This window comes from Rhamphochromis sp. 'chilingali', assembly GCF_963969265.1.
Source record: "Rhamphochromis sp. 'chilingali' genome assembly, chromosome: 2".
In the NCBI taxonomy this organism is placed as follows: Eukaryota; Metazoa; Chordata; class Actinopteri; order Cichliformes; family Cichlidae; genus Rhamphochromis; species Rhamphochromis sp. 'chilingali'.
Genome location: NC_137930.1, coordinates 33,826,826 through 33,843,171, shown reverse-complemented (window position 1 = coordinate 33,843,171; position 16,346 = coordinate 33,826,826). Strand labels below are relative to the sequence as shown.

Here is a 16,346-nt window from a genome sequence, read left to right as displayed (position 1 = left end):
AAGCCGAGAGAGGCAAAGTGGAAAAAGTTAAAGCCATACAGTCCCCAGAGCCAGCCACAAACCAAAAGCCTCAGTATGAGCAAAGGATCAAAGCTGTTACAAGAGAAATGAAAGAGAGGAAAAGGGTTGATGTCCTGTTAGCTGCTGAATTTACAGTTGTGGTCAGAGGTTTAGATACACATGTCATAGACATCAATGCCATGATATTTCTATTTGTAATCATTTCTGAACTGTTCTCTTTTGACAGCACTCATTAGATTTATCAATAATCAGAACAAGTATGAGTTATTTTGTTGTGTCACCACTTATCTGAGGTCTGGAAGATGACCTAAACTGTCACTCTTAGAACCAACCCAGGAAGCACCAAGGCTCAGGAACCCCATCAGTTTAAATACACTCTACCAACTCTGCCAAGAAGATCAAATATCCAGCACAAATTATCCCAGACATTTGTTGATAGCTACCAAATGTGTCTGGCAGAGGTGCAACTTGCTAAGGGACAATTAACTAAACATTAGCAGGCATGGATGCATAATTTTGAGCCTGTGTGGATTAGAGAAAATCCACAACCGATTTTTGAAAGTCTTTAAAGATGTGTGCTGTACCATCATTTTACCCTGGAAAGAGAACAGCTTAAAGAAAGAGTTAAAAACAACTCAAATTACCATGGTACTCATCATGGTATTCATGCCCATGATGAGTATATTTAAACCTCTGATCACAATAAATAAGCCAGACAATTATATACGTACCTGACATTTGTTTTGTCATATAAATATAATGGTCATGTTTCTATTTCTTAAGGTAAAATGTGCCATACAACAGGGGCACAATTAATGATGCATACATTTTAAAAAGAGAAAATCATGAAACTTACTGTTCAATAAGCTACAACATTGGAATGCTCCAGGAGAATTTCAATCGGTGCATCTCTAGTAAAGGCCATGGGGGGTCATTCCAGGTAAACTGAATATTGACAGTCCTGAGTCAAACAAATGGAAATTCAGTGATAAGATTTTTCTGTCACAGGGTATTTTTAGGGGTGGGGTTAATTCACATAGAGATCTGGTATCCTGTCCTCTGACATTACCAGTTTAGAATTTTGTAAGTCGATTAATTAAAATGTGAAACCATTATGGCAGTGTCACTGGCAAACAGTGCATCTATAAGAGGGTCATTTTGGATTTAATGATAACAGCTTTCCTCCACTGCTGGAGATATAACATAGGTAATTTGATCAGTAAATAGCACATTCATTTGATTTGATTAGATTTTTTTTTACACAAGGAGTAAACTCTCCAATGTGTCCAAATGATTCCAGGCACATTGTTAAAGCACACTTCACAGCTGTGTTCTCCCACACACTTTTTCTTTGTATTTTCATACTCTGTCACACAGCTAACTTAATCACGACTGGTAACGTAACTGCCACTTATGTCTCAAATTACATCTGAGTTGAAGAAAACTGATTTCACTTAATTGTTGCACTAGGAACTGGAATGTAATTGGCTCACAAAGATTCAGTCTTCTTTTGGCTCATTGTTTTTGTTCTGGCCCTGCACCAAAGGCCAGGCTGATGGTATCTATTAAACAGGCATTTTAATTAGGATTTGTTAGACAGCAAAACGCAGCTAAAATGAGAGTTACTGTTAGACTTTCACTCATCAGGTGGACAGTAAAACACATTGTTAGAGGATGGTAAGGTTGCTCTGCTGGATGTGTAAGCAGAGAAATGCCTCTTATGTTAGCCATAGCTTCTTTTTAATTAGGTAATAATGCACATCAAGCCTGAGTTTTTGTCAGCTCATTTTAGAGTCCTTCTGCACAAAAAACCTTATGGATGCATCTTACAGATGAGAAGAACCATTGCAGTTTTGAATGCGCGTGCATCAGTTTTAAATAACCAGAATAAAGCACAAGTCGTACACCAGCAGGAAGCCAGTATTCACACAAGCAATGCTGTAAAACACTGAAAGCTGATTTTTAACACAATTTCCAAAGAACCCAAACAAACAGCAAAGCAAAACTCTTCCACTTTAAATCTGTAAACTGTGCTGTGCTGTAAAAATGTCCTTTTTTTTTACCCAGTACTCACCAAGGAATGCAATTTTCAACTTTTTCTTTTAGGAAATTGTTTCATCTCTTTAAAGCAAAGGTCACACATGCAACACACACCCTCCTCTATCTTACGCTTTCTCAAAGCTTTCGCTGAATACTAATTATTTCCATGACTTTTGAGTATCTCACCCTTAAGGGTTTTTGTGCAATCTGAAGAAATACCACTAATATTCAAAAAATATCATGTCTCCAGAGTTCTCTTACAATAGCGTTTCTATAAGTTTCTGTTATCTCGTTTATTCCTTGGCATTCAGGGATGGTTATACTTTCTATCCTAGACACTTGCCAAAAGGGCTTTTAACTTGCATTCTCAAACCAAAAGAGCTTTGCATCTGTTCCAAAATTCACTTGCTGGACAGTCACAGGCTCCTACTTGCTGGCAGCTGAAAAGCTCCTCTCGAAAATTTTGACATTTAATGCCCCGTTCAAGTGAAGCTCAGTAGTGGCTGTTGTGAGAATACAAGTATTACTTACTAGCTCTCCAAATGACGTGTCATGCGACGAGGCACCATCAAAAGCTCAAGCCATTATTGGCTAGACCTGCACTCTAATGTCTCTGTGAAATATAATTATATGTAAAAGTTTTACATAGATGTCGAAGTGAAAGCTGTCAAACAGCCTCTCCTGTAATGCCGAGGGAAAGGTGTAAGACCTTAGCAGATCTGTTGGAGGCCTTCTCTGGCACTGGAGTTTGACTTGCTGAGAAACACCATGCCTTCAGAAGACTCTTACTCTGGCCTTGTGCACTCTGAGATTGGTCTACACCATCAGCAGATGAGGATGAGGTCGACAGCACTCTACAGCAAGTCAGTGAAGAAAGGGTGACAGGTTCTTGCACTGGGCCTGGGTCGGAGGAGTGGGTGGTGATGTGTCCTAGGGTTTGAGAAGTAGTCGGCACAGCAGTTCTCAGGCACTGGCCACGCAGCACGCTGTGGAAGGCTTTCTTGAACTCCTGGCTAAAGCACGGGTAGATAATGGGGTTAATGCAGCTGTTGAGGTAACCCAGCCAGAAGGTTATTTTAAAGATGGTTTCAGGAGGCTTACAGGATGGGAAGATGGATCCTAGCAAAGATGCAGAAAGAACCTCAAATCAGAAAATGAATAAAAAAGCACACCAATGAGAGCAATAATACCTCAAGGTCCTAGATAAAGGCAGATATCGAAAGCCCATGGATCTGACAAGATTAAACCATTCTCTAATTTCACGTGGTTTCAATTTATTCATGTTTTTGTATAATTACAACTTTCTGGAAACAGATATTTTTATTTGTCAGCATGACAACGTCCCCGCACATTTCCAGCTTTATAAATAAAACATTTCCCAAGTGGATGATCTTGACTCGTCCCTTAACAAAAAAACAAAAAACAAATAATGAATAATTTAAAATGGCATCTTGGAAGAAAAAGGGCAAGTGTAATAACTGTACTGGCACTAAAAAGGCAGTAAATCTGTGAAATGGTTAGGCTTTTTTCCCTATTAATTTATTCTGGCATTTGCCAACATCGGGTGACTGAAAAAATTAGCATGCATGAGGGGAGCATACATTACAGCGGTGTAATCCTGCAGAGTAGATTCATTCTTTACCTGCTCCTTTAAGGCTTACATTTATTATACCATTTATTTATATTATTTTAAGTTGCTTTTTAGTTTCATTTTGTTGTGTGGTGCTATGTTTTTCTCTCAGTTATATTTAGGCCAAGTTCTGGAGCTCAAAAATGAAGCCAATGCCAATTTACCAAAAATTGCAGTGGCCACTTGAGGCTGGCTCCAAGAGCAAATCAATCCCCACAGAATCCCATTTTAAAAACATCAAACTTCAGAGCACATTACTCTATTATTGGATTTTGTTAATACCTTAATTTAGGAGCGTGGATGTTAGGCCTTACCTCGATGTAGCTGAATCATTAAACCTTGACCCTATTTGTACTGCTGGTGCCTTTTGGAGCATTTTTTAAACGAACTTATCTGACAAATACTGCGGTTTGCTGTGTGGTACACCCTGTCCACAAAGCTTTTGCTTGAGTTTTGTTGTGTTAAATTCCAGTTATTAACTTAGCAGTAACGAGGCATCTGTGATTTGTGTGCTTTGGGTCCACAGTTTCTTTTTTATAGATGTAGCTTTGAAACCAAGTGTTCTAGAAACTTCTGGCCAAAGAGTCTAGAGAGTAAATATTTATGCCCAGAACACTGACTTTGAGCATTTCAATTACATGTTAATTTACCATGTGTTTTTATTAGAGAAATACAGTTTAAATGGTTACATTTCATGGAATGTGGCCAAATCAAATTTACTTGACATCGACATAACTTTTGGTTGCAATCAGGCATCATTCAGGTTTAGAAACCAAAACTAATCTGTTAAGTTTTGGGAAACATCTTGGTTTCTCTCACAGTGTTCATGTAATTTTTCAGCTTTAATTGTAAAAATTCTAATGTACCTGTTACACAGACTGGGCTGGAAAAGGAAAGCAGCTGTCATAATGTGAACGTGCAAGTTTATATTTGATGTTGCCCCTCTGGTGTTGTATCACTCTGACCTTTGTGTTTGTATGATGTATGTTTGTATTACAAAAAATCCGACTATTGGCCTTAGCAAAGGTGAATGCTCCCCGAGTGCCCTTATAGTTGCTATTGAAGCAGCTGCTGTGAAAGGCTGGTGACCAAATGGTTTAGAAAAAAAAACCAAGCATTTGATCTGAGGGGCTCAGGACAATTCAAAATAAATAAAAAATATACTTGTGGTTTTTCAAACCCTCAGTCTGTGAATCTCAGAGCTTGAATGAACACTGTGCCTTGACGGACCGTCTCAGTTGAAATGCATAACTATCCTCCTGTGACTGGCTGCCTCAGGTGGGTACAGGGTGACTGAGGATGCCTCCTGGCATTACAGCCCATTAAGCCTCATGCTAGTTATTATCTATAATAGCTTTCATTGGGGAGGGAGTAGTAGTTTGCTTCTTTCCATTTCAGCTCACAGCTGAAGCCTTTTCTGCTCCAATATGGTGCTTTATTTGGTCTGTGTTGTTGCTTATAATTGAATTTCTTGATGTTCCTTTAAAGAAACTTGGCCAGTAGAATCAAGGCAGAGTAGAGAAGGAGAAAGAGCTTGCTTGACGTTGTTTTCATAGACCAAAACACCAACCAATTTTATGCAAACTATGGGTACTTTTACATTTTTTCACGTTGTATTTAGCAGTGACTCGAACAAAATTCAAACCTGGATACAAATTTTATGGACCGTGTACAATAAACGTGACACAAACGTAAATATAAAACATAACATGAAATGAACATAATATATATGAAAATTAAAAGAGCTGTAACAAATGTTTTTGAAAAACATGCAGTATAGATATTAATAATCGCTGTATGTTTGATGATGTGCAAAGTTTTGTTAAGATTAGCACACCGTTCAAGGATGCGATAAATATGCATGTGATCTTTATAATATGATGATTCAGCTGCTTTTTATGCAGACTTAATTATTGCATTGGAGTGGGACTGTGATGCACAGATTGCCGTTCCCAAAAGACTGTTGCTATTGTATCTAAAGGTAATATATTGGCAAATGTGAAAGAGCCACCATGAAAATTCCTACTGTCCCCCTGAAAATGACTGTCATAACTTCAGTGGACCTGAATTGACACCTTGCAGGGTTACCACACTACCACACAGACAAACTCCAAAGAGATTTTAACACCTGCCAAAGTATTTGTGGTAGTTCCCACTGCAGCAAGTGTCACGGGGATCACATTTTGCCATGTTGGCATGCATGCATGCACTTACACAAGATAAAAACAACATCAGTTGCAGCTGTTAAAGCTGCCCATCACAGTTTTATGGTCTTTTTTTGTTTGTTTAATCCAATAGTGCAGAGCCCTTTAATGTTACGTTCCCCCTATTATAAGCAGATGGGCAATAGCACTGTGCAAAAATCTGTCACAGTTTATTAGCTTTGAGAAACAAATGACTCATTAATAGCTGTTATTTCCTAACAGACATTTAACATAACAGACAGTCACTGCAGGAGCACACGTGTTCGTACTAACATTAATAGCTCTATTTTCGAACACCAGTAAGCCATAATAGCAAGTGCCTGAAAAGAAAACAGGTGAATGGAACTCAGCCATCATTATTTATTATTGATCATTTGCTTTTGTGAGAAAAGGCCTACTGACTAAATGTTTCAACATTAATGTTACAGGGCCCTAGAGTGCGGCACTCTAAAAATAAATATTTGGTCGCACCTGTGCGACCAGATGATCCGGTAACAAAAAAAAAATCTCTGCAACTCTCCGTGTGGTCAACAACAGACACACATTATGCCCCTATCGTGGACTAAACCAATCAGAGGTAGTCAGGGGCGGGACCTCTCTGATTGGCCGTGGTCCAGTTGAAAGTGCAGGTGGAAGAGAGAGGTGAGTAGCTTGAATAAAGCGATATCAATTCATTAACGGATTCCACACAAAGACCTAAACACAGAGCGGACCCAACACATCAGAATCAGCTTCGTCTTTCTCGTCTTTCTCACCCGACGGCCCGAACACGGACACGCTGTCGGAGCTTAGCGATTCTGATGTGTCGGGTCCGCTCTGTGTTTACGTCTTTTTGCGCTGATTCTGAGCTGCAGGTTTTGTCTCTCTCCAACCAAAATTCGCCGAGCCAGCAGCAAAAGAAGCAGCAAACTGCGCTTCACATTTGATCAATGTCGTCATGAATTCCCTCTGACTTTTGCTGTTTTGCTTCCACCACAATAAAAATCACACTTCCTGCACAGCTCTCTCTCTCTCTGTACTTCAGGAACAGTTTCCCGTCTCAAATCTGTTTTCTGCATTATTCATTCGCTTATTACCCACCAGTCTACCATTGTTTACAGCGCTTTTTCTTTTTTCACTTAAATGACCTCGGACAAGAAAGCCTAATTTCTGCTGTTCAATACTGAAGAAATTTAAACTTCTTAAAATTATGCAAAATTGCAGAATATTTTTAAGGTTATCTGCTATAAAAAGCCAGACCAGGAAAATCTCCTTCATGTTTTCCTGTGTTTTATTCTCAGTTACTTTCACACAAAGGCATCTGCTGTGATGTTCACAATTCTGATGAAGTCAGTACTGATAAATGATCAGAATTATAATATTTCTGACTGTCTGAGGCTAAATTGAATCAAATCAGGGGCCCGTTCTTCGTACCTCGCTAAGTAGGTTAGCTGGATTAGATTGTTGACGATTTCGCGTGATCCTGGATCAGTCGGTTCCCCGAAGCTCATCCGGGACTTGCTGTCATAGCAACAGAGCCGTAAGCGTAAACCTGCTCGGGAGCAGGTTTACTTTATGTAAACAGGATTAGATCGCGGCCACGCAGGTATGTCCGCTTCATTTATACGAAAGCAACAGCGATAAATAAATAACATCAATGTAACTGAAGATAATGCAGCACTTGATCCTTTTATTGATGTCACACAGATACATACAGGTCATTTCCTAAAAAAGGGAAATGTACTATTAACATTCTATTACATGTATGTGATTATTACAGATGTAATTCATATTTCAGAGTAGTAATTGTAAATTACTTCGTGTAATCAAGATGAGAGACCACGGCTATAAAAGTGAAGGTGGATTTGGGAAGTCTGTCGCAGCCATGTCCTGTCCGTTTACGCGAGCAACCCATTGCGGAAGGTGCAAGATTGATAAGGAGAGTCCTCAGAATTCAGCATATATTGCGGGACAGACAGGATCCTTTAGGTCAGCGCGACAGTGTGCTCATTGAGAGATATCGATTTTCCCGTGAGGATATTATTTACTTAACCAACTTGTTGACGAGGGGGTGCAGGACCACCACCTGTCTTTTTGTGCTCTGCCCTTTTCTTGGTTGCTGTTATAAACAAACAAACAGATTATTCCAGGGTCTCTTTCCAAGAGACGAAAAGCAATATAAGTGATAAATATTACCATTCTGTAGAATATTCTTATATTTCACTTTTACTTGTTCCCATGTTCTAGTGGGTCCTGTTGTGGCTCTAATGTGAAAGAGGATATAATATAACAATATAATATAATGTAATATAATATTGGATAATATAGTGTAATATAATAAATCTACCCTACCGCCTACTGGTGTTGGCCAGAGGGGCCGATGGCGCAATATGGCAGCCTCGCTTCTGTCAGTCTGCCCCAGGGCAGCTGTGGCTACAACCGTAGCTGCCTCCACCAGTGTGTGAATGTGAGAGTGAATGAATAGTGGCATTGTAAAGCGCTTTGGGTGCCTTGAAAAGCGCTATATAAATCCAATATATTATTATTATTATTATTAAATTACTTACGAGTTTAATTTGTCAGCAACTTCCTGCCAGCCCTCGCTCCTTGCTTTTGCAGCCTTTGCAGTGTTCCCTTGCGTTCTGATTAAACTCTGAAACTCCTGAAATCCCTCACTCAGGAGTTCTTGCTCTGCTGCCGAAAAATACCGAGCCGAGCGCGCTCCTTCGACATTTTCGCCGACCAATCAGAGGGTTGCCGATCAATGTTTCTACTATCGATGCGTAGCCCCTTTTATGACACCCAGTGATGTCACATTACTGCGTCCAGCTGTACTAATCGTCAACAGCAGGTGTGTTTGGGGAACCGGATTAGCGAGCTCACGGTTAGCGCGATGATTTGATCTTGGATGTGTCATTTGATCTTGGATGTAGTAAGCGACGTACGAAGAACGGGCCCCAGGACTTTGAGAACCGGAATTGAATGGATTATAGAAATCAGTGATGATACCCAGCCCTAGTGAGCAGCCTAGGCCTGAGAGAAGTGGATGTAGCTGTGGGTAATAAGAAAAGATGAAAAGAACTATTGACAACTTTTTTGTTAAGGCCTGATCTGCCTGAAATTCATAGCCAGTGCTCTGACACGGTGTCATCAACCTTTGAATGCTGAAAAAGCACAGTGTATCCAGAAAACACATTATATGCTGCAATAAATGCACTGCCCAAGTGTCCCCTCTCCCCACGGCCTTTCAGCAGCAGACAGCAGCAAACAGGTCGTCAGAGGAGGCCAAGATGATGATTAAGTTTAACATTTTCTACAATATTGACAAAGCACTTTAAGCACAAGTTTGTTAGTTAATAATTTAGAAATTAATATTGTCTGTATGGACTCCCCCCCCCCCAAAGAAAGTGCACATGTAAAACTGCGGTGTTAAGCGATGCGGTTGAAAAATTTGAGTGCGCCTAACTTTTGTGCCGGTACGCCCAAGTTTTTAAAGTTAGGCGTACCGGTGCGCCCATGTCAAAAAGTTAGTCTAGAGCCCTGTGTTAAACAACAATGGCATAGAAATGATCATAAAAGTTGGAAAATAAGGGCAGTGAAAATAGTAAATCTTTGATATCATCTCTATCAACATGGAAAAACTAACTACGGTAGTTGACCTTGGCTTGGTATTGTTTTGTCATATTATGATAACTGGGGTACAGTTATTGTGATGTGTTAATCCCAGTATATAAAGACTTGATTGTTGACTAAACCGAGACATGAACATCTAGTCTTTAGAATAAAAGGCCTTTTGTTTGCACTTGGATTATACCTTGTGTCTGTTATATGGATAGTTATGAAAGTACACACTGCAAAGAAAAAACTGAAAACGATAACACGTATATTATTTGTCCAGATGATGTGTTTCATCCACGTCTCCTACGTCTCTTATCGTAGCTGGGTTCCGCCTTCAATAAGATTAGTATTTATGTAACCAAATAGATTTTTCAGCGTGAATCTCACCATCTGTGACCTGGGAGGTAAATACTGACTGACTGGTATTCTTAAAAACATGCCGGTCCACTCCAACGATCACTTATCTCAGTCAAGCTGTAAGAGTTATTTCAGAAGCAATTAAGATTTCTAGATAGAGCCTCACAACGGTTGGTCTCTGTCCTCTCTTACATCTGTGATAGCATCACTGCTGTCACCATCATTGACGAGAATGTAGGAAAAATTTCTTACACATAAAGCTGAGGATATCTGACTGAATGGACATTCACCTTTTATTGAGCTTCTTCACATTATCCTCAGCCCATATCTACAGATGGACACCAGCAGAATAATTCATGCTTGACAGATCTTTTCCATTCAATGGGGCTTCTGTGAAAATGCTAAAATTACAGTTATAGTCTTCTAAAAGGAAAAAAAAAATCAACATTGTTTGAATCACATTAAGTCTCCTGCTTGGAAATGTCAAGTTTTTCATTATCTTTGCAATCAAAATATTCCAAGAAACCTGCCAATCAAAAAAAAAAAAAAAAGTAATGCACTTACTGTCAGACTAAGGGAACTGAGGTGTAACTCTATTACAAGCAAATTAATTCCAAAAATAATTAATGATAAGCAGACTTTAGATTCTCCAAAACAAGTTATACTATATTTTTCCTCTTCTTTAAACCTGCCTTAAACCAACGTTACAAGTGTGGCATATAGGAGTAGGTTTCATTCTATTGCTACATTTACTAGTCTATTCTAGGGTTAACTATCTTCTGGGTAATAGGTGGATACTGCTAAAGTGTTATTTATTGAAGTGGGAGGGGTTATGAAGCCGCATGCTGCAGTGGCTGTACCCAAATACTAAATGGTGTGCATCCCCATTTAGCATAACCACTGCTGTAATGAAGTTTTCTCCAGTTCGATTATTTTATCTTTAGTCTGATTTCTTTTTTCTTTGTTGTACTAAAACCTTTAGCAGCAAAGAAAAAGAACACAGACTGTTGAACATTTTCAAGGCTCTTTCTTTGTGTTTTCACCACCCAGCCATCTGACACAGGTACATCCATACAAAACTTGTTTTACAAAGACAATTTCAACTCATCTGCATTTTTAACCTTCAGTGAGGTTGAAAATGCCGTGATAATATTATATAAATATTTGTGTATTTTTTTCATTTCAAAATACCATGTTTTCTCTTGTGTATATATATTGATAAATAACTATTTTCTGCTCTCCAACTTTTTGATGCTATATGGAACATTTTTAGTAGCTAAAACAGCAGTAAATGTCCTTCAGTATGCAACAAAAGATGAATTTCTCTTTGAGAATAGCAGATGCTTAGGTGTGTGCCTTGAACCTAAAGAAGAACACGAGTGTTACAAAGTGAGGCTTTGTCAGCTTCAGTGCAGAGGAGGTAAGAAGGTACCTACCGATGGGCAAAACCAGGAAAAAAGGCAGCCAGCACATAATAAAGCATCCAACGACAATGCCAAGAGTCTTGGCTGCTTTTTCTTCTCTTGAGAACTTCAGCAGCCTTGGTAGGGAAAAGGAGGAGCGTTTATGCATTGCGGTCCCCTCGTCACCCTCCTGCTTCCCTATCTGAGCAGCGTTCCCTCTGTGTATCCTCAGCATCACCCCCTCCATCTCTACCCCCTTTCCTTTCCTCCCTTTCCTCAGGGTTTTGGTCTCTCTCTTCGCCACGGTATATACACGACAGTACATGGCCAGGATGATGACCAGTGGTATATAGAAAGATCCTAAGGCTGAGAACAAGGCGTAGCCAGGCTCCTCTGTAATTCGGCACACTGTCTCGTCCTCTGGGTCGGGCTCTTTCCAGCCGAATAGAGGGCCAACAGATATAGCTGCTGAGAGTCCCCAGAGAGCAGCCACCGCGGTCAGGCCTCGCCGTCCGGTAGCTATAGCGGGGTAACGCAGGGGGTAGCTGACAGCCAGGTAGCGGTCAATAGAAATCACACACAGGCTGAGGATAGAGGCAGTGCAGCAGAGGACATCCAGGGCGGCCCATACGCTGCAGAAGGACCGGCCAAACACCCACCTGCCGAGAGCCTCTGAGGTGGCGGAGAAGGGCAGGACAGCAGAGCTGAGCAGCAGGTCTGCTGCTGCCAGGTTGGCAATGAAGTAATGTGTCACAGAGCGCCAGTGGTGGTGGAACAGCACAGACAGGATGACCAAGATGTTTCCGAGGACCCCAAACACTACAAAGACCACCAGCACCATCCCCAGGACGACTGCCTTGGCTACATCCACCTCTGGGTGGGCGGAGGAGCTGCAGTTTGGACAAAGACCTGCTGCAGAATAAACACTCATGTTCTCTGCAGGAAACATTGTAATCTGCTGGTTGCATTAAGATGTAAAGTGTCTTGCAAATTGATGACACTCATGCCACATCTGTTCTTTAATTACTTCAGCTCCAACCCTCTGCCGTCTTCCGCTCCTCCCAGCGCAGAGGATAAAAGCTTTTACAGCTGCATAAACTGCTCTTCCAGTTAATTTGTAGGTACAGTGGCTCTTGCCAGCACTCCAGTGATCATGTGGCCAGGGTTGCTTGGCAGAACGTCTTATGCTGGAAGAGTAACACTGCCACAGTTTGCCATATTTAGTCTGGAAAAGCTTAATAAAAATGACAAATGCTCAAGTGGCAGTCACAGATGGATTTGGGGTGTCATGTCTTGCCATAACGAAAAGGCTTTACCTGTTAAAACAAGAAAAGAGATAAAGGAAATTTATCAACACATTCATAATCCTAGACTTTTATAAATACCCAAAACGAGCTCATTACTGCTTTAAGTGCTATTCTTTCTCTGACAGCGTAGGAGCAAATCAAAACAGAGGATGCAAGACAGAGCACATTAAATGTAAAATTGTAAAGTATAATCACCCGGCCATGATTAAAGGGTAAAAACATCATTTAATGGCCTCTTTCAGCCTCTTTGTGTGCAAATTCTTCTCCCTTTATTACAGCTGCAGTAGAGAAAAGAGAGTATGCTCCTGAGCCCAGCATTCCCAGTTTTCTTTTTCATTCAAAAAAAACCAAAACAAAAATCCCCCCCCCCCCCCCCCCCAGTGCGGTTTTCTTGTTTTGTTGGCTCTGCAAGAAAATACTGGTAAGATTAAAACATCCCATTATTTATACCTGATATTTGTTTAACCTTCATTTAAGCTGTCAGACTGATTAAAGCTAAACATGTCTTTACACAGGCGGTGTTCTTGAAAAGTAACTGTGGTAAGGATTATAATAGAAAAGAAAATATAAAGAAACAAGATATCATCCATTAAGAAAGAGGCAAACACAAGGACAACACAGCAGGAATATTATCCTTGGGGGGTGGGAATCATTTGTGGCATCATGAGAAATCCAGCCAAACATTCAGAGAGCTTAAAGATAAATTAAGACAGAGATCATTTTTTAAAGTCCCTCCCTCAGAGGTCTTGTGTCATTAATCAGGGTTTTAACTCATCTACCAGATGACAAGCCAAGAATTGAACCTTGAGGAGGGCACTATATTACCCCAGTGAAGGCTTCAGCCATCGATAGTCCCGCTCAGTACCACTCGCAGTGAGCGTGTTTTAGATCAGGGATGTCACTGAGCGCGATAAGCACCAGCGAAGCATAGAATAAAAGAAAGTGGCCGTGATAAAGCCTTCAGAGAGAAGAGTCATGCTTGTCACATGTTCGTGCGGGATCAAAGGATTTCACTCGCCGCACGTCCCACTGCCAGGCGGAACGAAATTCACCCAAATAAACACTTGATGCTGGGATTTCCACATCAGTGGCCGGAGGGGGAATTGATAGGTGGTGAAAACATATCTTGGTCATATCTTAACATTTTTGGTTGTAATAAGATTTCTCAGTGTGGTGTCGCGCCTGCACGGAGAGATTGCTTTTTTTTGTTTTGTTTTCCTCAGCCCACCAGTGTTACTATGGAAGGATGTCAAACATATTTACATTGACCTGAGGCAGCAGTTGCAATTCTACATAGGTGAAACAAGATTACCAATATCTACAATGTGATGCAGTACTCCTACAACCACGCACAATGTTTTGTGTGCCTCAAGGCCACACAGTTGTCTTGATGTTAGCTGATAATGTAAAGCATGTATCAATAATAATAACAACGAGAAAAAGAATACTTTAATCATTGTTTTGGGAGCATTCATATTCATTTGATTATATCTAGTAAAAGGACTTTCTGCATCTCTCAATTTTATATTATTGCCAGTCGAATATCCTTTTTCCATTTAATAAACCACGAAAATATTGTAGAGATTAATAGACAGCAATAACCACAGCCTCAGCCCCCAAGGGCATTTTCCTTCAGTTGTCCAGCAGCAAGCAAAAACAAAGACTGAGACTGCACACGTCCATCATTCTCTGCAGATAAGATTTGATTAAAAGCTATCAGTGAACATCATTACAATCTAATTTACATCTGAATCCAAAGATGGCTCACTCAGGTTATTGCATTAGCAGAGCTCCTGGAAAGATTGTATGTTGTCCTTGAAGAAACTTTTTTGTTCCCCCTCCAGCTGGGCGGCCTTTGCCGAATGGAAACAAGTCAGCCAATTAAACCTAGAATTGGAATTATAATTAGGGTTTTGTTTTTTAAACAGATAGGATATTAGTGAGCATATTAACTGACTTAATGTAGCCTGACCATGGGTATATTAAATCAGAACAGCAGTTCCTAGCATGGGATGGTCTCATTATCACAAGGGTAACACAGACAATATCAACTTACTATTAACTGTCCTGATATTGTTTTGTGAATGCAGCAGATGAAGTCCCGTGAAAGCAATTGAGTTTGCTACACTTTGTAAAGTGCAAACATCTCTGCATCATGTCAAACACATTCCTACAGACTTATTAGATTTTGTTAGGCACTAATCATCAAGGATGCACTTTTTTCAACCTGCTTGCCTGTAACTAATTTATTGCTTTTCGGTGCATGATTTGCAGACTGATGAGAGTGTATTCAATGAACTTAATTTGGAAAATTTGTTACCACAAGCTCCCACAAGGACACATGAAAAAAATCACTTATGATGAAGTGAGAAAATGCTCACATTTGCACAAAGATCTAATTACTTTAGATCTGTTCTATGTCCAACAAACAAAGAAATGTAATATTTCTCCAGAACATCAGCTCTGAGAAAAGGGAGAAAAGAAAAATCAAGGATGTTAAATGCTTATCTTGAACATGTTTCCTCCAGGTCACCATATCACATAAAAGAAAAATGGAATTTATGACTGATTCAGATGCCTGTGAATGCCTCGGTAGAGTTCATATATCATTTCTGCAAACACTGTAACATAACTGCTTGTGTCAGGTCTCTGAAGGAGAGAGCACTACCGTGATGAATCACTGCACATTTGAAGTCAGTTTCTAAATTGCTATTTATTCTCTTGGGGGGGGGGTTTCATAATTCAGTCCCCGATCATTACATTCCACTAGTCTTGAACATACACAGCCTTTCAGGGCGGATAATGTGAGTGCATCTCCTTTTCATCCACCTGAAGAAGTGATTTTTGTTAGTGTTTGTCATCATTTAATGGAAGATACATCCCTGAGGACCAAAGCTTTGAATTCTCCTAAGCTTTAAAGCACGTTCCTTATGCAGCTACAACCATTCATCATTTTCTTTGCATTATTAATATTCACTTCAATATTCCACATATTCTGAATGAATATGGCCTGTGCATGCCTTTTATTTGCGTTCATTTCTAATAATAAACCTTCGTTACATATTTTAAATGCACAGAAAACATAAACTCTCTAAAAGGTTGCCTGGATTATCATTACTAAACGGAAATAAAGCAGTTTTCTCAGTGTGCTTATATGTGGCCTGCCAGACAATAACCGCCTCCTTCACATGGTTAAAAATAATCACAAACAAGCACAATGATCCATTCTGATGACTGGAAGCCACTCAGTTTGTGAAGTACAGTAAGCAGGAGTATGGACAAGAAAAAGGAAGGGAGGGGGTGAAAGTCTTACCTTCATCCATGTGCGCAGATCTCACCGGAATTCAGCTAATTTTCTCTGAAAGCATGTCATTTGTCACAGTGTCAGCCGCAGACAGCACGGAAAGCAAAGTCAAGTGCTTCTCTCCCTCCTGCTGTCCTCCTGCTCTCTCTGGTGAAAAATAAAGTCACAGTGGACTACCCCACCTGATCCTCCCAGACCCCGCCCCCTCACCGAGCGGCTCACACCTTTTAATTGCCGTTCAATTTAAATTTAACGCTTATTCAGGTAACCGCGTTCACGTGCGTGTGGCCCGGTAAAAGCGAGCTAACTGAGCTGTGAAACTGATTACACGTCGTTTCAAAAGGTTCATTAGGCTTCAGAAAGCAAGATTTATAACTCTGTTATTTTTTACTGCATTTTTCTACTGTTAACAAGTAAAGTGATCCTAACAAAGACTATTTTGATATGTCTTATTCCGCTGTGCTTATAGCTATGCTGCTGTAC

The 16,346-nt window shown here is 40.2% G+C and overlaps 1 protein-coding gene across 1 annotated transcript; it reads right to left on the bottom strand.

Annotated features, from left to right (window-relative positions):
- Nucleotides 1-2,728: 2,728 nt before the first annotated feature.
- On the bottom strand, nt 2,729-12,201 carry adra1ab (adrenoceptor alpha 1Ab; the record flags this gene model as incomplete). Its single annotated transcript, XM_080875572.1, has 2 exons — nt 2,729-3,180; nt 11,286-12,201. The coding sequence occupies 2 exons, from the start codon at nt 12,199-12,201 to the stop codon at nt 2,729-2,731; spliced, it is 1,368 nt and encodes a 455-aa protein (XP_080731698.1).
- Nucleotides 12,202-16,346: the final 4,145 nt, after the last annotated feature.